Source organism: Glandiceps talaboti, chromosome 23, assembly GCF_964340395.1.
Source record: "Glandiceps talaboti chromosome 23, keGlaTala1.1, whole genome shotgun sequence".
Classification (NCBI taxonomy): Eukaryota; Metazoa; Hemichordata; class Enteropneusta; family Spengelidae; genus Glandiceps; species Glandiceps talaboti.
Window position 1 is genome coordinate 10,784,557 of NC_135571.1, and position 27,903 is coordinate 10,812,459.

At 35.9% G+C, this 27,903-nt stretch overlaps 2 protein-coding genes across 10 annotated transcripts; one reads left to right on the forward strand and one right to left on the reverse strand.

Moving 5' to 3' along the window:
- Positions 1-8,068, reverse strand: LOC144452977 (phosphonoacetaldehyde hydrolase-like). 2 transcript variants are annotated; one of them, XR_013482384.1, is made up of 7 exons: positions 7,670-8,068; positions 5,923-6,125; positions 4,521-4,677; positions 1,906-2,138; positions 1,242-1,313; positions 574-1,120; positions 1-322 (listed from the first exon to the last, which is right to left on the reverse strand). XR_013482384.1 is itself a non-coding variant. In XM_078144223.1 (6 exons), the coding sequence occupies exons 1-6, from the start codon at positions 7,740-7,742 to the stop codon at positions 932-934; spliced, it is 927 nt and encodes a 308-aa protein (XP_078000349.1). In that variant the 5' UTR covers positions 7,743-8,068; the 3' UTR covers positions 1-931. The 2 variants fall into 2 exon arrangements, 1 of the variants encoding a protein (XP_078000349.1); XM_078144223.1 differs by having other exon boundaries at positions 1-1,120.
- On the forward strand, positions 7,980-26,748 carry LOC144452974 (CCR4-NOT transcription complex subunit 2-like). Of its 8 annotated transcripts, none has more exons than XM_078144209.1 (17): positions 7,980-8,056; positions 8,968-9,031; positions 10,512-10,553; positions 12,678-12,730; positions 13,643-13,770; positions 14,080-14,148; positions 14,496-14,556; positions 15,146-15,347; positions 15,687-15,935; positions 16,337-16,470; positions 17,335-17,469; positions 18,596-18,700; positions 19,415-19,561; positions 20,197-20,353; positions 22,510-22,627; positions 25,147-25,247; positions 25,603-26,748. In XM_078144209.1, exons 2-17 carry the CDS (start codon positions 8,997-8,999, stop codon positions 25,844-25,846), a joined length of 1,980 nt encoding a protein of 659 aa, XP_078000335.1. In that variant the 5' UTR covers positions 7,980-8,056; positions 8,968-8,996; the 3' UTR covers positions 25,847-26,748. The 8 variants fall into 8 exon arrangements, with proteins under 8 accessions (XP_078000335.1, XP_078000337.1, XP_078000336.1 ...); XM_078144211.1 differs by having other exon boundaries at positions 22,516-22,627; XM_078144210.1 differs by having other exon boundaries at positions 18,599-18,700.
- The last annotated feature ends 1,155 nt before the right edge of the window (positions 26,749-27,903 follow it).

The window sequence follows — 27,903 nt, forward strand, 5'->3', positions numbered from 1 at the left end:
TCTAAGATAACATATCAGTCAAGTTCTGCTTTTATTTAATTTATAACACAACTCTTGACTATTGAAATTGAAAGATTTCAGGCATTATGTACTCTCAATTAGCATAGCAATTCAACAACCTGCTACATAACAGCTGTTTTTCATTGAAGTATTTTGTACTCATGCATATTCAGTGTTCAACCATTGAATAATGTATTTCTGCAGACTCCCATCATGCAATAGTCCATAGCAAAGATACCCTATAAAGGCAGAAGATTAACTTGATGTTTCTCTGATATCACAAGTAATTGTAGGTGATGTAAAATCATGAAAATTAATTGACCTATAAGTTACCGTGACAACATACCGAGTGCCAACAGCGTCTTACTAATCAATCTGATTCAAATCTGATGTGGTGAAAGCAGCTAGATGTCTTTATTTACCTCTATTTCCATCATTTTAAGTCATTTGTTTTGGAATAGAGGTTAATAAAGATATCTCGCTGCTTTCACCACATCAGATTTGAATCAGATTGGTTACTAAGATACCTGCTAGCTTATAGTGACAGAACATACAATATTATTATCAATAGACCTACAAGTTACTGTGATGGTAGTTTATTGTTTCTCTCCTCTAGTAATCCTATGATGTCATCAGTAATCATGCTGTCAATCATGTATTGGTTGTTTATGGTTTCTCTCCTCTAACAAACCTACAACTGATGTCATTGATAACTGCTGGTAAATTAACCATGCTGTCAATCATGTATTGGTTGTTTATGGTTTCTTTCCTCTACTAAGTCTCATTGATGTCATCAATAACTGCCTGTAAATCAACCACGTTGTCAATCATATATTGGTTGTTTATGGTTTCTCTCCTCTACTGAGCCTGTAATTGATGTCATCAATAACTGCCTGTAAATCAACCTCGTTGTCAATCATGTATTGGTTGTTTATGGTTTCTCTCCTCTACTAAGTCGATAATTGATGTCATCGATAACTGCAGGTAAATCAACCACGCTGTCAATCACGTAATGAGCACCTGAATCAATCAGAATATCGTACGCTCGTTTCATTTTTTTCTCCAACTCTGCAGAACTCATTTCTTTTAACTGGTCCTCTGATGCAGCAACATAATTTCCCTAAAAAGAAAAAAGTATAGAAAAATTACTTACTCAGATTTATACAACTACTGAATATGACATACTGAACAATGTTACTTTGGAAATTGGATAATATCAGAACCACATATTGATTACTTACTGTTTTAGCAACGCCAACACTCCAGCATCCAGCTGATAACCCTTCCTTAACTCCATCTATGGTATCATCAACCTGAAGACAAGAACATAACATATCATGATGGAACATATCTGTAATGTTAGGAGATAACTATTAACATGAAGCAACATAAAGGACCACATGACAACATAAGATAACATCAGGACACATAACATCACATGACAACATCAGGAAACATCATCACATGACAACAGGCAACATAACATCACATGACAACATAAGGAAACATCACATTATAACATCAGGAAACAACATCACATAACAAGAATCATGACATGACAACATAGGAACACAACATCACATGACAACATAAGAATCATGACCACATGACAACATAGAAACACATGACATCACATCACAACATAAGCACACATAACATCACATGACAGGTCAACTTGAACACTAGAAAACAAAAGATCAGGAAACATGCGATCACATGACAGCACTTTGGAACAGTAACACTTTATAATATAATCAAAACACCACATGACACAATAAATAGATTACATCCACCAATACACTTAAACAATACAGGTCACATGGTACAACAAAGCTACAATACATCCATATATGGACATTGTTTGCTTGCCTTATCAATCTTTAGAATGCTGTCATAGCAACTAACCTTGACAATGGCTTCAATTGGATGAACATCTAACTTGATACCATTTAACCATACCATATATGGGCATGGCCTAGCTTGAGGTACTTCATCACCAGCCACATAGCAGTCTGGGATGTAGCCTTGTTCAGCAGCAATTGGTTTAAGAACATCAACAATTGGGGTTGGATATCCAGTGGTAGAACCAATTCTAAGATTGTAGTCACTCCTTAGTTTATTAACTGTGTCAGTAACACCTGGAGGGATAGACAACTATTAATATTAGGAAGTCAAATGCCAGAATGATCCAGGCATTCGTTCTCCTTATATAATGCATGCTCCACTGGTGGTAGTGAGTGGTTACATAAGTGGACCAACCATTGGACCTTCCAGACTATCAATGATAGTGAGTTTGTGTTGACAGTTTGATACAATGATTCATTATATCAAACTGTCAACGCAAACTCATTTACATTTCTCACTGGGTGCACACATTGTTAGGTCATTAAAGGCAGATGTCCCTATATAAAGGGGATTATGGGTAATGTATGCATATGCGGGGAAATTCAAACTGCTGTAAGGAGCACTGACTTTGCTCTCATATCTTCATCCCATTTTGCACTGAAAAAGTTTCACATGGCTCTCATATTTCACATATACTGTTTGTAAATATATAGTGATTACAACTGGGTACCATCAAACTGACGTAAAATTTATCTATTAAAAACCATTGGCCCAGTTGTCAATTAGGCTTACAAGTTACACAAAGCATGATAAGACACTGTGAATGGTGCAAATAAACAATGTGCCAAATATTTTATCCCAGTAGATTCATTAAAACCGAAACTATTCATTTCAAAAACAACTTTCATTCAACTACTCTTCATATCCTAAATGAGCCACAATGTTCAATGACCTTGTGGTTTGTTTTTAAAACAACATTTTTGTACCCTAGCTGTAACTGATGTATTTTTTCGGCGATCATGCAACAAACAATATTTCACTGACAAATATTATGATATCAATAATTAGACATTTCACATGTTAATTATCAGCCCCCAGTGAGCACTGCCACAGAGGGGGCTATTGGAATGATCGATGTCTGTTTGTCTGTCTGTAGGTCCACAAGCTATTGATAGATTAGATGCTATTGATAACAAATTACAGGTAGATAGCATTTATACAGACTTCAGTAAAGCTTTTGACACTGTATCACATACTTTACTGTCACACAAACTGAGCGCATATGGTTTCTCTGGCAATGTTATGTCCTGGCTTTCATCTTACCTCCAAAATAGAACACAACGTGTAGTTATAAATGGTCACATGTCATCACCTTGTGACGTCACTTCAGGTGTGCCTCAAGGTTCCCTGATTGGGCCACTTTTGTTTATTCTGTTCGTCAATGATATGCCAGACATTGTCAACAGTCATGGGTCATCATTGTGCTCAATGTATGCTGACGATGCCAAAATATATCGCATAGTTAGAACACAAGATGATTGTATTTCTCTTCAAACAGACATTAATAATGTCTACAAATGGTGTAATACATGGAAATTGAAGCTCAATGTGGGGAAGTGTAATGTAATTACATTTGGTAACAAAAAGAAACTGATTACATACAATTACAGTATTGCTGATAGTCCCCTTGTTCGTGTTCATAATATCAAAGATCTTGGTATTCTACTTTCTTCACAGATGTCTTTTAGCACCCGTATTGATAGTATTGTCAGGAAAGCTTTTAGAATGATGGGTTTTATCAAACGTACATGTGCCAATTTTTCCAACATTTCTACATTAAGATCTTTATATGTGAGCCATGTTAGAAGCCATCTTGAGTACTGCAGTGTAATTTGGTCACCATGGCAAGTAACTCAAATTGATAAAATCGACATGTACAGCAGAAATTTATTCAATTTTTATGTTTTAAATCAAATGTGCAATATACTTCAACAGATTACGATTCGCTATATGCTAGGTTTAAGCTTCCCCCACTGGTGAGGAGGCGAAAGTTTTTAGTTGCTATTTTTGTCAATTCATACTCTAATTGTCCATCCATTTTGTACAAGGTTTGTTTTAATGTACAGAGCAGACAGCTACGTAATAACCATATCTTTCGCATCAGTGCCTCCAGAGTAAATCTGAGAAAATATTCCCCAATTTTAAGATGTTTAACCACTTGTAATGACGTTTTTGAAGCAAATCCAAACACAGATTTATTTAGTCCTGTTTCCGCCTTTCGGCGTGTGCTTCAGGCTGCGTGTTTTTAATAATTTTACCTGTTTTGTTGTTTTTATTTCTGTGTTTGCCTTTTATGTCATGTCACTTCTTTCTGTTATTGCTACTTTTATGTCATGTCACTTCTTTCTGTTATTGCTACTTTTATGTCATGTCACTTCTTTCTGTTATTGCTACACCTTGTTTTTATATGTTTAGTGCTTGTTTTTCCTTATTTGTTTCTAAAGGTGCCTGTAAATGGGCTTTATGCCCGTTGGTTTACCTGAATAAATAAATAAATAAAAAATAAATATCATATCTCTGACACCCACAACTCAAATTCAACTATAACACTAGAGTATTGTTTAAGACATGATAATTACTGAGATTTAGCTGAGATGATAATTGTTGAGATTTACCTGAGATAACATTAGAGTACTGTTTTAGACATGATAATTGTTGTGGTATAAACTCATTATACATTCTATCTACATCTTCGTCTGTAGGTGCTCTGTCATATTTCGCTCTCCATCTACTCAGAACTCCTTCATTCTCTAAAACTTTCTGTATATGAACCTGAAAAATATCAAGTATATGAAAATTAATGAAATAATTAATTATTCAATTAAATAAATTAATTAACATCAAATCAAAGAATCAATCTATTCAATAGATCAATAAATCAATAAACTTAGGAATCATTTATACTATCATATCATATCAATCAATCAATCAATCAACCAATCAATCAATCAATCATTCAATCAATCAATCAATCAATCAATAAATCCTTTCATTCCCATGTTTATGAGATAAATTCTGATTAAGGTTCGTCATAGGTTAGACACACTCACAGCCTCGCTAGTTTTGCCTAAAATTGTTTGTATTTCATTCACTAGTACATATATTTTGGCCTAGACTGACAAATCAGCCGTTGTGGGCAGGCACAGTCTTATCTCCCTTTCCCTGACAATAAGCTCAGAACGATGACGTCATTACAGACTAACTTTGGCTGAGAAGTTTGGCCAATCTCCTTGTAAGTTGTATGTGTACTCATATTGGTTACATAAGACACACCACTCAGTGTATTTAGTGAGCTGGCAATACCATATATGGACATGGCAGTACCATATATGGATATGGCAAAATCATATATGGACATGGCAAACCCATATATGGACATGGCAGTACCATATATGGACATGTCATAACAGTCACATTGACTGGCCTCACCAGCTTTTATTAAATGCCACCTCATCCAATCCAGTAGGAGGGAGTCTACTACTACAGGTTATGCCACAACACTATGCCATATCAGGACACCCTCTCACATCAACCGACTCCTTGATAGAGCAGATCATTGAAGGCCTATTACAACTAGACTCTCTCACCAGTCCTGGGGAGTATACTATTAGCAGTTTTGTATGTATTGATATCTACCACATATTTACACGCTATCTAATATCTTTGTATTGTGCGCCCTCATGGACTTAGTAGGGCTAATCATTTGTTAACATGTTACTTTGATGCTCCGTGTTATTGCGATGTTGGGGCATGATTAGCCCTATGTATTCAATGAGGGCCCTCAGTACAAAGATATCTGAGTACAATTATGCAGTAGATATCAATACATACAAAACAGCCCTTTTAGTAATGCGATGCTCCGAGGACTGTGAGAGAGTCTATGTAACAACATGACATATATTATTATTACAGTCCAATTATGGTAATAGTACACAATGTAACTTGTACCAGATTTCTCATACTATATATTTCCATAGTGGACTTTAAGACAAAAATAGTAGTATTTCTAAAACTTACTCTCTTATGGGTGCCCATAGGCCCCCTAGCTTCTTCATTAGTTATTGGTACCCCTTCATTTGCGAATATCTTAACAAATGTGAGAGTCGGAGCAAATACACCACAGTCCACCACTGTACCAGCCCAGTCAAAAATCACAGCTTTGATTTTACCTGTGTATTTACGCTCACAGCGGTTGATCATTCTTGTATTGGACCACATTGCTGAAAATAAAAATGTACACTGATTTTAGGATGTTGACTGAAAAATCAATTTGATTGGACCATATTGCACCATACTATGTGTACAGGTACATAAATATATTTACCCACAGTGTTAAAATCAATCCTGTTTTACCCAACTTGTAACTTTTTGTGACAGAGTACAAACAAATATTCTAAATCTTGATATTTTCACCACTACAAAATATTGCAATATTACAATCTCCAGCAAGTTCTCAAAACTATTTTTTACCGATTATCAGACTGGTACATTGTGTTCAAGTAAAGACATTTTAGTCACTACTTATTTTTACTAATTACCAGACTGGTATATTGTGTTCATGTAGAAGAAGGCATTTTTGGCACTACTTATTTTTACTAATTACCAGACTGGTATATTGTGTTCATGTACAAGAAGGTATTTTAGTCACTACTTATTTTTACTAATTACCAGACTGGTACGTTGTGTTCATGTACAAGAAGGCATTTTTGGCACTACTTATTTTTACTAATTACCAGACTGGTACATTGTGTTCATGTACAAGAAGGCATTTTTGGCACTACTTATTTTTACTAATTACCAGACTGGTACATTGTGTTCATGTACAAGAAGGTATTTTAGTCACTACTTACTTTTACTAATTACCAGACTGGTACACTGTGTTCATGTACAAGAAGGTATTTTAGTCACTACTTACTTTTACTAATTACCAGACTGGTACGTTGTGTTAATGTACAAGAAGACATTTTAGTCACTACTTATTTTTACTAATTACCAGACTGGTACATTGTGTTCATGTACAAGAAGGTATTTTAGTCACTACTCATTTTTACTAATTACCAGACTGGTACACTGTGTTCAAGTACAAGAAGACATTTTCGTCACTACTTATTTTGGCATTTTTGTATTTTTTTCCAGCGAAATAAACAAAAACAAGTCTTTACCAATAATGTCCAGGTTTACAGTATTCGCTGGTAGAAGGAAGAAGACATACCTTGCAGCTTCACAAAGGGGGAGGATAAATGGGTGAATAAATAACTTTATCAATGTCTCACAGTCTGAGTTCATTTCAATAAACAAACTCTATTTGTACATGGTATTGGTAATAATCTAATGGAATCTTTCAAATTGTGAACTCTAGCTCAGACAACTTAAGTACATTCTTTTAGTTGTCTGAGCCGCTGAGGTGACGTTTCGTTATTTCGTTGACCTTATGCGACTCAGCTCATTGACAAATGACTAAGAGTGGCTTGCAGACTTAAGTCCCTCTCTGCTCATACATAGATCTACAGTACCGCCAATCGCATTATGGACGATGCATGTGATGTACAGGTGACTATAGTGACTGAGGTGTATTGATCGCATCATACAGATGGTCTTGAAATAGACACGCATTTGATTGTCAATAAAACAAATTACATAGATATCAAATTTCCAAATGTACATAAACTATTACATTTAGACACTTGCAAAGAACACAAGCTTGGTGTGATTTCATACAGGGAGGTGAGTCAATTTTAAAAGCTTGTAAATAAATAGTACTTACCTGCATATGCTACTAGCCGACTTGACATGATATGCATATGATGTGTATTTCGCGAGTACAAAGACAAAACCATTCGGTGTTGAGGGGTGGTAGAGCTTCAAAATCAAAATCAGCTTGATAATGTCTCAACTCTTCGCCTTTAGAGCTTTTCTATGCACTAATCACAGTATTTGATTAGATTGAATACTTATATAACTACATGGCATAGATTACCAAAATCACCAATTACATGAACCATCTGTGATCAAAACAACTGGTAACAATTTCAATCACACATTAAGCGAGATTGTACGAGACTTGGCCTGCGACATCTTCGGGTCAAAGGTTACGTACGTTTTTAGTCTTTCAGCTGCGCAAAATAACGTCTGTATTTATGCTGAAATCAAGGTAAAGTAAAACACCTTTGTACACATATTGAAGATAGTAGCTATGCTTTATACTTCCTTAGTTTTTTCTATAAAATTATAAGCCCAAAGCCACCGTCCTGCTGGGTAAAATACATCGTTTGAATATTGGCGTAACTGAAAAGACAAAGTGGTCCGCCATGTTGGGTGTTTGGCATTAGCCAATAACATAAGCTAGTGACGAACGATCCGTATTCGTGTAGAAATGGTCAAACTGTTTACGCTATCTTTTCTCAAACTAAAAAAAGGTGGAAGGCGAGTAATTCCTAATGACAACGGTTACATTTTGTCGCTAAGAGCTCATTAGTTGTGGCCTCAATGCGGCCGAGTTCAGCACCACGTGACTTTATTTTGACGGAAATCGGGTTCCTTATTCCCATTTGATGACGTATGACGGCAGTATTGTCTGGGTCATTACGTTTTCGACAAAATTGCTCCCTCAATCATGATACCGTTTTACGCTTTAGTAAAGGGTCTAATTTTAAACCAACTCAAAAATATTTTAGCTTTGGTGGCAAAAATATTTAATTTTTTATACTCCTAAAATAAAATAAAGTACCCATATTTGACCGAACCCCCTCTGCTAGGGACTGGTGTTAAACATTGTACTACATGTAGCTATGAAAGTTGCGGAAAGAATTCATGATGTACTGACAACCATTACTCTCAGCAGTGTCAAGTGGAAAAAATACACATTGATTTATTACCCTAACCACACCAACTAACAACCATAAACCTAAGTTATCAACTTTTTATTACATTCCCTTTATTTCTGAATAAATTAATAACAAAATGTAGTGAAACTGAAAACAAGGGGATGAAAAGGAACTCTTACCTCAGTTGTGTATCTTTATCCAGTAGAGTTAATGAAATTAATGTTGTTTTTCCATACAGGTAGTGCAGTAAATAAAATATATGTAAGAATGGCACAATTCAATCAAATGCAGGGACTGGGCCAGTAAGTATCATATAATTCATGCGTATTTTCCTCCAATAAGCATCAGTTTTATTGAATATTTTTTGTGTCATTACTAGAAATGTAACTAATTGCTGATAATTTACAGTTGTTAGTGAATCATATAGTTTTCTTTGACTATTAGTATCGTGAGTTTTAAATTTACAAAAAGTGCAGGTTGCACCAGATAGCAAACATTATAACAAAGAAAACACTTCTGCTGTGTTACATTGTATGTAAAAATTGCCAAATTAGTGTCACTGACAACCTCTTGCTACTCTTACTAACATTCTAATATTTTTAGTACCTGAAAGTCTCTTTTGAATCTAAAAATTATGAATCTGTGTATGGTCACATTAATCAAACATTATACATTTGACCTTGGGAGGGCGCTGTTGTAAAAACCAAAATTTAATTTGATATCAAATCAGTCTTTATATAGACTTAGCTGTCGTTTGTTTCAAAACTTTAATTGAATTTATATTATTTGTGGGGTGGTTTATTTTCAGGAGGTTGCTTTGTTTTTTCAGTTTCCATTGATGGAGGTGGCATACAGCCCAAATCACAATGATTTGTACTGAGTCAAAAAAAATTAGTATCATAATATTATTTTTCTGAGAGTGACCAGTAAATATAATCATAGTGAATAAAGAACAATAACCAGATAGAATATAAATTTATTGTAGATTTATTTTGAAAATGAAAAAAATTCCTTGTTTAAATTTTATAACTTTCATTTGATTTGATTGACTGTGATGCCATCACTATTGTGATTTACTCCTGTCTACATCACTGGTCATGTGACATGACACATGATAGTCACCTGATAGTAAGGTAGTAAATCATAACTGTCCTAGACATGGTACATGATAGTTACCTGATGAAAAGGTGGTAAATCTAACACCACGTGATAGTCACCTGACTGGAAAGTAGTAAGTGACAACACAATGCTGTCATGTGACACTATATATGGAAGTCACCTGATAGAGAGTTTGTAAATGACACTGATATAATTTGATACCATACAAGGTAGTCACATGATAGGTGGTAAGTCACAACACTGATGGCATCGTCGCATCACTGTTAACTGAGATCCAACTGAAAATTCAATTCCAACAAAGTAAATAATCTTTCTAAAAGATCGACAAAAGGAATTCCACTGTAGATATATTTTCCATCTTGCTGTGTGATCTGCAATGACAAAGAGAAGAAGAAATTAGAAGTAATGTTAGTAACTCTTAAAAAATATGCATAGTAGTTGCTATAGCTACATGCATCTATATGTTGTCTGGTGTTACCCCCTATGTTAGTATTAGGGGTATGTTTGTTCAGCTAAGCTATGCCAGCTTTACTCCTGTGTGCTTTCTCACTAATACTACCACTACTACTACTACTACTACTACTACTACTACTACTACTACTACTACTACTACTACTACTACTACTACTGTCACCACTATCACTACCTCCTCATCTTTCTTAGACGTCCTTTGCAATTGGCAGACCATCTACCATGGAGTGCTCAGTAAGTATGATTTTCAATCAAGTGTAAGGTAATACTTTCCCTGTTCAATAATGAACACAAATAACTCCATGTAGATATACATTTGTATTTTTTTATAAATAAATGTAATGTCAGACAGAACAGTTTAACTAAAAAAATGTCCACTTTGTAACTGCATAGTCTTGGTTATATTATGTTTTGATAAGTGTTGTCAATTTATTGTTTTTTTAAATGCAGTGTGTTCAGTACTTGTTTGAGAGTGACCATGTATGTATAAAATCAGGTATTGCATAGCGTACTTGATAAATGTTCACATCTGTCATTTTCTGAAATCTGTAATACTACATTTAAGGGTGTTATTCAATTTATAAAAAACCTAAGTACAATAATGTGTAATGTAATTTGAAATGTCTATATATGTATGCTATCATTGACAATCCCCTTCATTGTTTGTGTTATCAATATCTATAGTTTGTTAATTTGCAAATAACTCCTAAAAGATGTTAAAAAAAAAACAAGAAAAAAAACAACTACAATCTGTATTACCTAAAGTGGATGTGTAGTGTTGTAGTATGTACATTGTACATGGATGTACTCACAATCGGCAGTATATACAAATATATGTACATGAAAATCAACATATTATGAAAGTAGTTAAGTTTTTGTCTGCCAAAGTTTGTTGATGGTAAACTTTCCACAGTAGTTACACATGCATGTTTTGTTCTGTATATACATATATATATATATACACGTGTATATGGATGTCAACTCTGGAGGAGGTAGTGTCCCCATTGTTTACTTAACACTAAATTAACTTTACAATGTACAGCAGGAATTAAAAGTGCTGGCCACATGGTTGTGTGACACATTTATCCCCCCCCCCCCTCCCCCTCCTTTCTGGCCATGAGCATGAAATTTTGTGTGGACTTATCAGTAAAACATCCTCTCTGACAGAAACAGAGCCTAACTCATAGGTCAAATCTCCTGCAATTACCTCGAAATGAGACAACACTTGTGAGACAGAACTACCCTTTCTTCATGTTTTCATGCTTACAGACCTGCACTGTTTATTTGGTGATGGCTCTTGACTGACTGGCTAAGAGTTGTTTGTGCTTATCAGCCAATTACCACTTGCAAGTATAAAGACCACTAATATAGCCAGTCTGAAATGTAGTAATCATTTCTATAAATTGTGTTTGCCATGGATACTTGTAACAACTAACATACAACCATGTGGCCACACTTTAAGCTCTGTTTTGTACGTATGTGTATTTATGGTTTTGACAATCGTGTGTGGTACATGTACAGTGCAAGTATCCCCTTCTGATTTGCTAACCTGGTACATGTACATGTACATGGTGGTAATTCAATCTTAACAGTTGGCTATTTCACAGCGTTAACACTATGGTAACACTGGTCCAGCCAGGTGTTAACATACATGTAGGGCTGGTGTAGGCATTAACCCTCCCCACTTGCTAACGTTAATAGTGTTGGCCTGATGTTAACATAGGGCTGGTGCAGGCATTAACCCTTCCCAGTTACTAACATATACTGGTGAGGTAATACTGTCAGCTCGGTGTTAACATATGGCTGGGACAAAAAGTAACCATTCCCAGATGCAAACACATGGTGAGGGGTTTAACAGTGTCAGCCTGATGTTAACATTGAGCTGGTACAGGCATTAACCCTTCCCAGTTACTAACACATACTGGTGAGGTAATAGTGTCAGCCTGATGTTAACATAGCTAGGGCTGGTTCAAGAATTAACCATTCCCAATTGCGAACATATACTGGTGAGGTGTTTAATAGTCTTAGCCTGATGTCAACACAGAAGTTTTCAGTTACATGTAGTGAGATGTTAAAGTCAACTTACTGCTAACACCTTGTTGACATGTACTATTTCCAGCTACATGAAGTTCAATGTTATCCGGATACTACTAGCTAGTACAGTTTAGAAGGTGATTCTTGGTCTAAACTCACTGTACATTTTGTATGTATACATGTACCAGTGAGACACTAATAACCGTTGCTCTGTACATGTTATCACAAAGCAGTATCTCATGCCAAACTATATTTATAAACTTCCCACAATGCTTTGGGTTATGAGTTACATGTATGTTTGATCTCTTGACCTTTGACTTCTAGGTTTGGCATGTCCCAGGAACAGAGAAAGACACAACCAGAGCTGTCCTCGCCAGGTAAAATATCTAGCACATGTATATGCTTTACATGGGGTATTGAGTAAACTCACCTACAGTGTACTAAGGACTGACTGGACTTTTCCTTTAAGTTGATAGTAGTAATCATTACAAGTGTACTAAAGACAGAAATAAGTCTGACTGGACTTTTCCTTTAAGTTGATAGTAGTAATCAATACAAGTGTACTAACGACAGAAATAAGTCTGACTGGACTTTTCCTTTAAGTTGATAGCAGTAATCAATACAAGTGTGCTAAAGACAGAAATAAGACTGACTGGACTTTTCCTTTAAGTTGATAGCAGTAATCAATACAAGTGTACTAAAGACAGAAATAAGTCTGACTGGACTTTTCCTTAAAGATGATAACAGTAACAAATACAAGTGTGCTAAAGACAGAAATAAGTCTGACTCCGACTTTTCCTTTAAGTTGATAGCAGTAATCAATACAATTGTACTAAACACAGAAATAAGTCTGACTGGACTTTTCCTTTAAGCTGATAGCAGTAATCAATACAAGTGTACTAAAGACAGAAATAAAGTCTGACTGGACTTTTCCTTTAAGATGATAACAGTAACAAATACAAGTGTGCTAAAGACAGAAATAAGTCTGACTGGACTTTTAGTTTGAGTTGATAGCAGTAATCAATACAAGTGTACTAAAGGTAGAAATAAGACTGACTGGACTTTTCCTTTAAGTTGATAGCAGTAATCAATACAAGTGTACTAAAGACAGAAATAAAGTCTGACTGGACTTTTCCTTTAAGTTGATAGCATTAATCAATACAAGTGTACTGAAGACAGAAATAAGTCTGACTGGACTTTTAGTTTGAGTTGATATACAGTAATCAATACAAATGTACTGAAGTGTGACTGGACTTTTCCTTTAATGATTAGTATGTTATCTTTGACAGGTGGTGGTGGAGATAAAAATAAGAGTCGAATGGGATTTTACAAAGAAAATGATTTAACAGATCCAAGTATATTCTTCAACCCAGCAAGTATATTTCAACCTCATAGGACAGAGAAAGATGTTAGTTCGGTAAGTTTTCAACCCAAAGTACGACACTGGTAATCCAGCCTTCGGGTTACTAAGATAGATGCAAACTAAATCTATTGTTCTTCAATGTGGTAGATTACACAAGTGGACGATAGCGGTTCCTCTGTTGTATGATTCTAATCACCTTGTGATCAACATAGCATAAACATTGGAAGTCCCAAAACACTACACTACAAGTTTATGTAACTTGAACTCCCTACTGAGACTATAATTAAACCAATATCCATTCAATAGCTTATCACTGTTGTATCAACATGTTGTGACAATAGTTTTAATTTGTGTCTATCTTAGAAAACCGAAGGCTCAATTTACCAGAGTAATATATTTCCACCGCATAGGACAGAGAAAGATGTCATTTCTGTAAGTACAGTGAAAAAGGGGGTTATTTTAACACCTATATTGAAAATGACATTAAACATATTACCACACTAGCCACATTCATATATGAATACCAAACATCCATACAATTCCACTTTTGATTCTATTCTTCAATCATTATCTTGATTAGTCTAGTTACTATACATGTAGTTGTTCTCTATGATCTCTTTCTAACATCTAGTCAAACAGACAAATCACATAAAAAATCTAGCTAAATCTACTGCTGGGTAAAGGTTGAACAGCACATGTCTGTAGTAATCCATCACACTGTAATTAATTAATTAATTATTTTATTAATTAATCTAATTATACCTTGTGTTTTGTCTCAGATGTTAAGCTCAACATCGTTGTCACAATCACAGTTTGGTGCAAGTTTGTATGGTCAACAAGGTAAGTGTATAATTGTCAATGACATGTATGTATATACATGTAGTATAGGCTGGAATGTCTGATTAGTTTTGGACATCACCAGTAACAAACAAAAGCCGAAATGCAAGATTATTGTGTAACATGTCGTGGGCTTTCTTTAGGAATTTGACGTCATGGATTTAAACCAAAAGAAACAGTAGTACAAAGTCAATATGTAACCATAGTGATGACTCTCCAAAACATAAAGTTATTTTGCAACCATGTGACAGGTCTCTAAAAAAAGTCATTATGATAAGACTTACAAACAGTGATATCACACATGTAACCATTGTTCAGTTGTAACTATTGAATTTGTCATTCTGATGATGATTATACCGCCACCTAGTGGTCAGTTGTAACTGTTGAATTTGTCAGTCTGATGACGATCGTCAACTTGTCCAAGTCCACTGTATTATCTAGCACATCAAGCAACAGTAATTTTAGTTTGTGTCTAACTTAGTAAACCAAGACATCGGCAGCCAGAATAGGGAATACAGGATAACTAGGAATTGAAAGGGATTTTGACAAAGAAAATGTTCAGTACTGGAGCTGTTAGAATCATTGAAAAAAGTGTGTGACATGTTTGATACAGCAGGTATTGGCAGCATAGGGATGACTAATGTACAAAGGGGTATGCCAAATCCAACACAACAGTTTCCAGGACGATCAGTGTCCAGTCACCATGGTAACCTGCCAGGTCATGTGACTCCCACCAGTACTGGCATGCCTATGCCTTCCAATATTCAACAGCATCCACCGTCATCACCTAGCAGGTAAGGTCAAAGGTCATCTGACATCACCCAGGCCAAAGGTCAATGGAGTGATACTGAACCCCAATGATTGCTATGATTTGGCTTATTTGAAAGCAGGGGCTTTGTCTTCTGTGAAGACTTGTTTAACCTTTATCCTGCCACAGCCATTATCTTTAATAGCCATTTATGTGACCTGAAAAGGTTGATCTGTTATAGAGTATTCATGACTTCTGTTATTGACTACAGGTGTATTATATCAGTTGGGCCATGTGGTGGTTTATTTAGAGTTGGGGGGCTTTGTCTTCTCTGCAGACTTGTTTGAGCTAATGAAGTTTTCATGACTTCTGTTATTGGCTACAGGGGTATTTTATCAGTGGGTCCACGTGGTGGTTTATTTAATCAAGTACCAGGTAGCAATCAAGTTGGCGGAGGTGGTGGTGGCAGTACTGCTGGTATGAATCTACAGACTACAAACAGAGCAAACGCTGTCACTATGCCATCAGGGCTTACTAGTCCGAATAGACAGTCACCTACTATGCTTGCAATGCAACAACAGCAACAGAAACAGCAACAACAGCAGCAGCAGCAACAAAGACTAGGTCTTGGAACGTAAGTATGACTCAGTGTCTCAACATCTCTGTCTTTATCTTGGAATACAAGTGTGGTTGTAGTCTAAATGCTACCCATTGGGTTGAATCTGAAGATGTCTTCCTGTAATGTTTAGTTCAGTGAGAAGTTATCATTGAATGCAATTCCAATCAGCTGTGTGTCTCAGTCAGTGTTTAGTTCATAGAATGTCAATATAACTCAACAACTCTGTTACTGAGTGAAATTCCATCAGCCATGTGTCTCAGTCAATGTTTAGTTCTTAGAATGTAACTCTCAACAACTCTCTGTTATTGGCCGTCAAACATTAGAACCCTTGGTAATGTTCATGGCACGAAGTGTACATAACTTTTACTGTTCTCATACAAGTCCATAATCAAGTTGTACATTGTAATACTTGACAGGATTGGTACCACACCAGCGACTAGTATCGGAGGTTTTGGCATAACAAGAGGACAAAGCAGTTTTAGTACAGCTGGTGTTATGAGTAGCGTTAGTCAACCATCCTTCACCAATTCATTTACAAATGCTGGTATATGTAAGTATTTCAAAAATCTTGCAAAGCTCATTTAGTCCAAATTCTATATGTGGGTTTGATTTTCTACAATCTCTAGCTTGTAAATAAACCAATTGAAACAGTATACTTTTACACTTGATGTGAATGCTATAAATGAGTGTAGCACATATAGAAAGTACTTTACTTCAGTGTTACTCATTGTAATATAAATGCTATAAACAAGTGTAGCACATAGAGAAAGTGTTTTACTTCAGTGTTACTGGTTGTAATATGAATGCTATAAATGAGTGTAGCACATATAGAAAGTACTTTACTTCAGTGTTACTCGTAATATGAATGCTATAAATGAGTGTAGCACATAGAGAAAGTGCTTTACTTCAGTGTTACTGGTTGTAATATAAACAAATGTAGCACATAGAGAAAGTGCTTCACTTCAGTGTTACTTGTTGTAATATGAATGCTATAAGTAAGTGTAGCACAGAGAAAGTGCTTTACTTCAGTGTTACTCATTGTAATATGAATGCTATAAATGAGTGTAGCACATAGAGAAAGTGCTTTACTTCAGTGTTACTCTTTGTAATATGAATGCTATAAATAAGTGTGGCACATAGAGAAAGTGCTTTACTTCAGTGTTACTCATTGTAATATGAATGCTATAAATGAGTGTAGCACATAGAGAAAGTGATTTATTTCAGTGTTACTAGTTGTAATATGAATGCTATAAATGAGTGTAGCACAAAGTGAAAGTGCTTTACTTCAGTGTTACTCATATAAGTGTGTCTGTTTGTGTCTAGTCTGACTGTTTCCCTTGTGAGATATTTGTTAGCCATGTAGAATTTCTGGTACAATGTCATCACTGAAAACTTGTTTTGTCTTTATTTGAAGTTTCTGACACAGCACCAACGCTAGACCTGAATGACTTTCCAGCATTGAACAATAGAGGGCGCCGTGGCAGTGATGGTAGTAGTAACAGTGTACCCCTCAATCCAATGAATAGTATGGCAGGCAGAACTGCATATGGTAATGTGTACACTTCAATCAATGTCATTATTACAGTATCTTCTGTGCAACCAATGATTTAGAGTGACAAGAAATCTCCTTGAAACTGACCAATCATTGTACAGTATCACTTGGTATAGTTACGTGAATGCAAGTCTCTAGGCTCAGATATCATGTGAATGAAAAAACCACCATTTCATTCATTGTTTCAGTCTTGCACAGAAGACCTTCCTCAGGAATCTGAAATAAAATACACTTGCCTGTCAGCAACGATATCTTACACTCAGATATCACCAACCATATCGTACACTCAGTTATCACCAACCATATCGTACACTTGCCTGTCACCAACCATATCGTACACTCAGTTATCACCAACCATATCGTACACTCAGTTATCACCAACCATATCGTACACTCAGTTATCACCAACCATATCGTACACTTGCCTGTCAGCAACCATATCGTACACTCAGTTATCACCAACCATATCATACACTTGCCTGTCAGCAACCATATCGTACACTCAGTTATCACCAACCATATCGTACACTCAGATATCACCAACCATATTGTACACTCAGTTATCACCAACCATATCGTACACTTGCCTGTCAGCAACCATATCGTACACTCAGTTATCACCAACCATATCGTACACTCAGTTATCACCAATCATATCATACACTCAGTTATCACCAACCATATCGTACACTCAGTTATCACCAACCATATCGTACACTCAGTTATCACCAACCATATCGTACACTTGCCTGTCAGCAACCATATCGTACACTCAGATATCACCAACCATATTGTACACTTGCCTGTCAGCAACCATATCGTACACTCAGTTATCACCAACCATATCGTACACTTGCCTGTCAGCAACCATATCGTACACTCAGATATCACCAACCATATCGTACACTCAGTTATCACCAACCATATCATACACTCAGTTATCACCAACCATATCGTACACTCAGATATCACCAACCATATCGTACACTTGCCTGTCACCAACCATATCGTACACTCAGTTATCACCAACCATATCGTACACTCAGTTATCACCAACCATATCGTACACTCACATATCACCAACCATATCGTACACTCAGATGTGTATGTTTTTCTCAAACAGTAGGAATGGTCAGTAAACAAACGGAACCGCAACAAGAATTTCAGATACAAAACGAAGACTTCCCAGCATTACCAGGTGCTAACAATGCCAATAACATGAAAACAGGTAAAAAGTTACAAGTACTTCATAAGTCAAGTCAAAACTATTGGGGATATTTTCCTTTGTTTCTCACCAAAGTGACCTGGTCATTTTGACGAGAGAAATACATTTCAAAGATCTGAAGAGTCACTAGGTTTTGTAATGAGGATTTAATGAACTAAAGAAAAATGTTTTGCATATAGGACCAGTGGGTCATGGTTTTATCACTTAGCAGGTCAACAGAGGACAAAGGGGTAATAGGTTATATTACATAGCAGGTTTGCACATGACCAATTTGTGATAAGGTTATGTTGCTTAATAGGTCTGCATAGGACCATTGGCATTGGGTAAGAGTTATATTTTTAGAAGGTCTGCACATGACAAACTGTTGATAAGATTTCATTGATCAGCAGGTTTTGCAAATGGCCAATGAATATGTAGGTTATATTGCTCAGCAGGTCTTTCAAGTAACCAATGAATGAATAGGTTATATTGCTAACTTAAAGTAGGTCTTCCAAATGGCCAATGAATGAGTAGGTTATATTGCCCAGCAGCTCTACCAAATGACCAATGAATGAGTAGGTTATATTGTTCAACAGGGCTTGCATATGACCAATGGATGATAAGGTTACATTGCTAAACAGTTCTCGCAAATGACCAATGGGTAATAACGTTACATTGTTGTGTAGGATTGACATACATATGAAGCTGTTAGGAAATAATATAATTTTCTATTATTAGCTGGGAACAAATTCAACACAGGCCTACCACTCCTCTTACCAGGTAATGCGTATGATGGGTCAGGTCTGTCAAGTAAAGATGGTGGACGATTTCCTGGTGATAAACCTAGTGAGCAAAGTAAAAGAGGAATACAAATACATACAGATGGTAAGTACAAAACCTCTGATATATATAGATGGTAAGTACAAAACCTCAGATACATACAGATGGTAAGTACAAAACCTCAGATACATACAGATGGTAAGTACAAAACCTCAGATACATACAGATGGTAAGTACAAAACCTCAGATACATACAGATGGTAAGTACAAAACCTCAGATACATACAGATGGTAAGTACAAAACCTCAGATACATACAGATGGTAAGTACAAAACCTCATACATACAGATGGTAAGTACAAAACCTCAGATACATACAGATGGTAAGTACAAAATCTCTGATACATACAGATGGTAAGTACAAAACCTCAGATACATACAGATAGTAAGTACAAAACCTCTGATACATACAGATGGTAAGTACAAAACCTCAGATACATACAGATGGTAAGTACAAAACCTCACATACATACATACAGATGGTAAGTACAAAATCTCTGATACATACAGATGGTAAGTACAAAACCTCAGATACACACACATGGTAAGTACAAAATCTCTGATACATACAGATGGTAAGTACAAAACCTCTGATACATACAGGCAAGATTACATAGTTTGCAGAATAATTTGACCACAGTATTTGTGTTACTTTATAAAATTGTATGTTTTAATTTACAGGCAAGATTACCAGTATCCCTACTGGTATGGTGACAGATCAGTTTGGTATGGTTGGACTATTGACTTTCATCAAAGCAGCAGAATCCGACCCAAACCTTGTAGCACTAGCGTTAGGAAGTGATCTCACTACATTAGGTCTTAACCTTAATTCACCTGAGTAAGTATTAATGCTAACATGAATGGAGTGAAGACAAGAAAAATAAGGGTTTCCATTTCCATATATGTAGTACCCCTATCTTTACTATATGTAGTACCCCTATCTTTACTATATGTAGTACCCCTATCTTTACTATATGTAGTACCCCTATCTTTACTATATGTAGTACCCCTATCTTTACTATATGTAGTACCCCTGGCTTTGCTATATGTAGTACCCCTATCTTTACTATATGTAGTACCCCTATCTTTACTATATGTAGTACCCTGGCTTTTCTATATGTAGTACCCCTTTCTTTACTATATGTAGTACCCCTGGCTTTTCTATGTAGTACCCCTATCTTTACTATATGTAGTACCCCTTTCTTTACTATATGTAGTACCCCTATCTTTACTATATGTAGTACCCCTGGCTTTTCTATATGTAGTACCCCTTTCTTTACTATATGTAGTACCCCTGGCTTTTCTATATGTAGTACCCCTTTCTTTACTATATGTAGTACCCCTGGCTTTTCTATATGTAGTACCCCTTTCTTTACTATAATGATATATATATATATATAGTACCCCTGGCTTTTCTATATGTAGTACCCCTTTCTTTACTATATATAGTACCCCGGCTTTGCTAGATGTTGGTACCCCTTTCTTTACTATATATAGTACCCCGGCTTTGCTAGATGTTGTACCCTGGCTTTTCTATATGTAGTACCCCTTTCTTTACTATATATAGTACCCCGGCTTTGCTAGATGTTGTACCCTGGCTTTTCTATATGTAGTACCCCTTTCTTTACTATATGTAGTACCCCTATCTTTACTATATGTAGTACCCCTTTCTTTACTATATGTAGTACCCCTATCTTTACTATATGTAGTACCCCTTTCTTTACTATATGTAGTACCCCTTTCTTTACTATATGTAGTACCCCTATCTTTACTATATGTAGTACCCCTATCTTTACTATATGTAGTACCCCTGGCTTTACTATATGTAGTACCCCTTTCTTTACTATATGTAGTACCCCTTTCTTTACTATATGTAGTACCCCTATCTTTACTATATGTAGTACCCCTATCTTTACTATATGTAGTACCCCTTTCTTTACTATATGTAGTACCCCTTTCTTTACTATATGTAGTACCCCTTTCTTTACTATATGTAGTACCCCTATCTTTACTATATGTAGTACCCCTATCTTTACTATATGTAGTACCCCTATCTTTACTATATGTAGTACCCCTTTCTTTACTATATGTAGTACCCCTATCTTTACTATATGTAGTACCCCTTTCTTTACTATATGTAGTACCCCTTTCTTTACTATATGTAGTACCCCTTTCTTTACTATATGTAGTACCCCTTTCTTTACTATATGTAGTACCCCTTTCTTTACTATATGTAGTACCCCTATCTTTACTATATGTAGTACCCCTATCTTTACTATATGTAGTACCCCTATCTTTACTATATGTAGTACCCTGGCTTTGCTATATGTAGTACCCCTTTCTTTACTATATGTAGTACCCCTTTCTTTACTATATGTAGTACCCCTATCTTTACTATATGTAGTACCCCTATCTTTACTATATGTAGTACCCCTATCTTTACTATATGTAGTACCCCTATCTTTACTATATGTAGTACCCCTATCTTTACTATATGTAGTACCCTGGCTTTGCTATATGTAGTACCCCTTTCTTTACTATATGTAGTACCCCTGGCTTTTCTATATGTAGTATCCCAGCTTTGCTAGATGTTGGTACCCCTTCCTTTACTATATATAGTACCCCGGCTTTGCTAGATGTTGTACCCCGTCTCTGTTATATGTAGTACCCCTAGCTTTGCTATACTTAGTACCCCCAGCCTAATGCTATATGTAGTAACCCCCGGCTTTGATGTATGTAGTACCCCTGGCTCTGATATATGTAGTACCCCTGGCTTTGCTATATGTAGTACCCCTGGCTATGCTAGATATACTAGTACCCCAGTCTGCAATACGTAGTACCCTGGCTTTGCTAACTGTAGTACACCTGACTTTGCTATACATAGTACCCCTGACTTCACTAGATGTAGTACCCCTGAATTCACTAAATGTAGTACCCCCTGGCTTTGCAGTATGTAGTACACACAAAAACTTTCAGTGATCTTGTATGTTTGAGTTTCAGAAATCTATACAGTACGTTTTCATCGCCATGGGCTGATACTCCATGTCGACCTCAAGATATAGATTTCCATGTACCACAGGAGTATCTTACAAATGTTCACATTAGAGACAAGGTGAGATTATGTACCACAGGAGTATCTTACAAATGTTCACATTAGAGACAAGGTGAGATTATGTACCACAGGAGTATCTTACAAATGTTCACATTAGAGACAAGGTGAGATTATGTACCACAGGAGTATCTTACAAATGTTCACATTAGAGACAAGGTGAGATTATGTACCACAGGAGTATCTTACAAATGTTCACATTAAAGACAAGGTGAGATTATGTACCACAGGAGTATCTTACAAATGTTCACATTAGAGACAAGGTGAGATTATGTACCACAGGAGTATCTTACAAATGTTCACATTAGAGACAAGGTGAGATTATGTACCACAGGAGTATCTTACAAATGTTCACATTAGAGACAAGGTGAGATTATGTACCACAGGAATATCTTACAAATGTTCACATTAGAGACAAAGTGAGATTATGTACCACAGGAGTATCTTACAAATGTTCACATTACAGACAAGGTGAGATTATGTACCACAAGAGTATCTTACAAATGTTCACATTAGAGACAAGGTGAGATTATGTACCACAGGAGTATCGTACAAATGTTCACATTAGAGACAAGGTGAGATTATGTACCACAGGAGTATCTTACAAATGTTCACATTAGAGACAAAGTGAGATTATGTACCACAGGAGTATCTTACAAATGTTCACATTAGAGACAAGGTGAGATTATGTACCACAGGAGTATCTTACAAATGTTCACATTAGAGACAAGGTGAGATTATGTACCACAGGAGTATCGTACAAATGTTCACATTAGAGACAAGGTGAGATTATGTACCACAAGAGTATCTTACAAATGTTCACATTAGAGACAAGGTGAGATTATGTACCACAGGAGTATCGTACAAATGTTCACATTAGAGACAAGGTGAGATTATGTACCACAGGAGTATCTTACAAATGTTCACATTAGAGACAAAGTGAGATTATGTACCACAGGAGTATCTTACAAATGTTCACATTAGAGACAAAGTGAGATTATGTACCACAGGAGTATCTTACAAATGTTCACATTAGAGACAAGGTGAGATTATGTACCACAAGAGTATCTTACAAATGTTCACATTAGAGACAAGGTGAGATTATGTACCACAAGAGTATCTTACAAATGTTCACATTAGAGACAAGGTGAGATTATGTACCACAGGAGTATCTTACAAATGTTCACATTAGAGACAAGGTGAGATTGTGTACCACAGGAGTATCTTACAAATGTTCACATTAGAGACAAGGTGAGATTATGTACCACAAGAGTATCTTACAAATGTTCACATTAGAGACAAGGTGAGATTATGTACCACAAGAGTATCTTACAAATGTTCACATTAGAGACAAGGTGAGATTATGTACCACAGGAGTATCTTACAAATGTTCACATTAGAGACAAGGTGAGATTATGTACCACAGGAGTATCTTACAAATGTTCACATTAGAGACAAGGTGAGATTATGTACCACAGGAGTATCTTACAAATGTTCACATTAGAGACAAGGTGAGATTATGTACCACAGGAGTATCTTTCAAATGTTCACATTAGAGACAAGGTGAGATTATGTACCACAGGAGTATCTTACAAATGTTCACATTAGAGACAAGGTGAGATTATGTACCACAGGAGTATCTTACAAATGTTCACATTAGAGACAAGGTGAGATTATGTACCACAGGAGTATCTTACAAATGTTCACATTAGAGACAAGGTGAGATTGTCAGCTCTATTTGAAGTTGTTATAAGTATGTATATGAGCAAACTCAGGGGAGGGATTGTGATACAAAATTGAATTATTTATATTGGGTTATGAGAGACATTACAGATTTTGTGGTTTGGCCACTAGGGGGCGCTGTTCAAGAACCATTTTTGGGCCAGATGTGCGGGTCACTGTAGTTGAGTATTGTATCAAAAATTTTGCAGTCTAGTTCCTGACGTACCATATTCCATACTGCGTTATCTTCATACTATACTGTCTAGTCAATCTCGTTACTCAAGGTGTTAATTGTGATTCAATCCCATTGTGAGTGAAGCTTGAATGGCGCATGTCAGTACAAATCGATCACAAATTGACAGGCTGTTGTCATCATTCTAGGATCTAGGACTGATATGATATGTAAATGTCCAACCAGTCTATTTAAACTAATGATTAAAACATGATTATATCAACACTGTAGTGGGGGAGCACAGAATTCTGTGCGAGAGTGACGGGATTGACTAGACGGAATAGTATAAAGGTAACATAGTACGGAATATGTTCCGTCAGGAACTAGACTACAGAAAGACATTAATCAAAACATACCAGACTAGTACTGTAATGTTCCTGTATGTGAGATAAGAAAGTGTAGACAAACAAACCCATTGACTGAAGTAGACCCCTTAGGTCAGTACTAAGTAAACAACCAACTATTGACTGAAGTAGACCCCTTAGGTCAGTACTAAGTAAATAAATTTGTTTCAAAGATAACATGACTAACTAATTTGAAGTTGTTAATATTTTTGTTGTGATTTTAGTTGGCTCCAATTAAGCTGAGTAGATATGGTGAAGATTTATTATTTTATCTGTACTACACACATGGAGGTGATGTATTACAGCTTGCTGCTGCTGCTGAACTGTAAGTAGTATTACAAACACAGCAGTTTCTGACACACACACACACACACAAACACACACACACACACACACACACACACACACACACACACACACACACACAGAGGCAACCCTTGTTAAAAAAACTGGGAACGCAGGTAGATTTTACCTACTTACTGTCCTTCACAAAAACACTGGTAGGCGGAACCCTGGTGAAATGACAGGGGAACTCAGGTAGATTTTGCCTACTTACAAAACTTAACAAAATACTGGTAGGAAACTCTGGTAAAATGACAGGGGAACTTTGCAGTAGTTTCTTTCTGTCTACCAAACTTAACAAAACACGAAGTAAAATATACATATAATTTCTCTTGTAGATATAACAGAGATTGGAGATACCACAAAGAGGAGAGAGTGTGGGTGACAAGGGCGCCTGGTATGGAACCTACCGTTAAAACAAATACATATGAACGCGGAACTTACTATTTCTTTGACTGCCATGGATGGAGGAAAGTTGCTAAAGAGTTTCACTTAGAATATGACAAACTTGAAGATAGGCCACATTTACCACCCACATTTGGTCATAACCCAACAACAACAAACCAAGTTATGGTTCATTAGTTGAACTGTCAATCATGTCATGCTTTATTTAGTTTAGCTGTCAATCAAAATGATTGACAGCTGTCATCAGTCATAACTTAATTTCATCAGTTTACAGTCGTACATGTTTCATAAAAAGTAGTTCCCCTAAAGCTTGTTGGCTTCTCACTGACTTGAAGTAACATGGCCTCCTATGTCAGTTTTATTTGTTAGCTCTCACTGACTTGAAGTTACAAGGCCCTTTATGTCAATTATACTTGTTAGCCCTCTCACTGATTTGAAGTAACAAGGCCCCCTATGTCAATTTTACTTGTAAGCCCTCTCACTGATTTTGAAGTAACAAGGCCCCTATGTCAATATTGCATCTTAGCTTCTCACTGACAGGAAGAAACAAGGCCTGTATGTGAGTTTCCTTGTCACCAACTTTGAAGTAACAAGCCCCCGACCCCCATGTCAATTTTACTTGTAGGCCCTCTCACTGACTTGAAGTAACAAGGCCCCCTATGTCAATTTTACTTGTAACCCCTCTCACTGACTTGAAGTAACAAGGCCCCCTATGTCAATTTTACTTGTAACCCCTCTCACTGACCTGAAGTAACAAGGCCCCCTATGTAAGTCAGTAAATGTACAAGGCATCAATGACAAAACTAGTCTTGCTTTATTTGCAAAGACATACTCATGTTTAGTTTGTTGTCTACATTGATGTCAATGACTGAGTAGTCAACATACTGAGTTATAAAACCTTTACATAGGTAACAGACTATGAGAAGTGAATTCTATTGATAGATTGACAGATAACAACTGATATATAGAAGGTTTTGTAATATTTTCAGTAAATATTTTCAGAGCGGTGTTTGACATGTACAAAACATATTTTATATGTACATTTCATTTATTAAATGTTCTCTATCACACAAAGCTGATATCAGTGTTTATGTCATAATCTGTCGTTTTAAGATGTATGGGGAAGTATGTGTGTGTGCATGTGTCAGGATGTGTGTGTGAGTGTGTGTCAGGATGAATGTATGTATGTGTACGTGTATGCACATAATGGATGTATGTGTGTGTATGTATGTATGTATGTATGTATAAATTAATGTATGTATGTATGTATGTATGTTTGTTTGTTTGTTTGCTGGATGCATGGAAGTGCATGTGTACTAGTCATCTTTGGTACAACTTAAGTTCAAATAGTGTTTACAGTAAAACGTACAAGTGTCTGTGTAAATGGAGATATATGAATCCTTTTAACCTCCATGGTGTATGTATAACTCAGTCATTTTGAACTAGCGCCCTCTGTGGCAAAACATTCTGTTGTACAATGCCAAGACTGATTCTCTAGGCTAGATTATTTTACCTTTGTCCACAACATTGGAAAAACTTAAAATCAGTTAATAAATTACAACTGATTTATGTTCACATAGTCACTTAGGACTCTGCTATTATATGTGGGATTCTACATAAACAGACATTTCATTATATACAAATAAATCAACTAAACTATATTCATGCATGTATATATATATAAACACATACACATATACATATATATACACACATACACATGTACGGTTATACATATATATACACACATATACTCACACATATACATACATACACATACATACATATACACATATACATACACACATACATGCATACATATACACATATACATACACACATACATACATGTACATACATACATATACTGTGATACATACACACATACATACATACATACACATAATATATACATATATACATACATACATATACATATACATACATACACATACATACATACACACACACACATACATACATACATACATACATACATACATGATAATTAAAACAACCCAACAATGATTGTAAATATTTCGTCCGGGAATGTTTATTTTTTTTTAGAATTTGTCGATTTTCTTTCCATGTTGACATTAAAACAAATATCTAAAGAGTTTTGTCAGACAAAACAGACTAAAAATACTGATGACAACATAAAAATTACATAACTCATAATTTTTACAATACTCCGGAATATTAAAAGAATGAATTACTGAATAAAGGGTCTATGG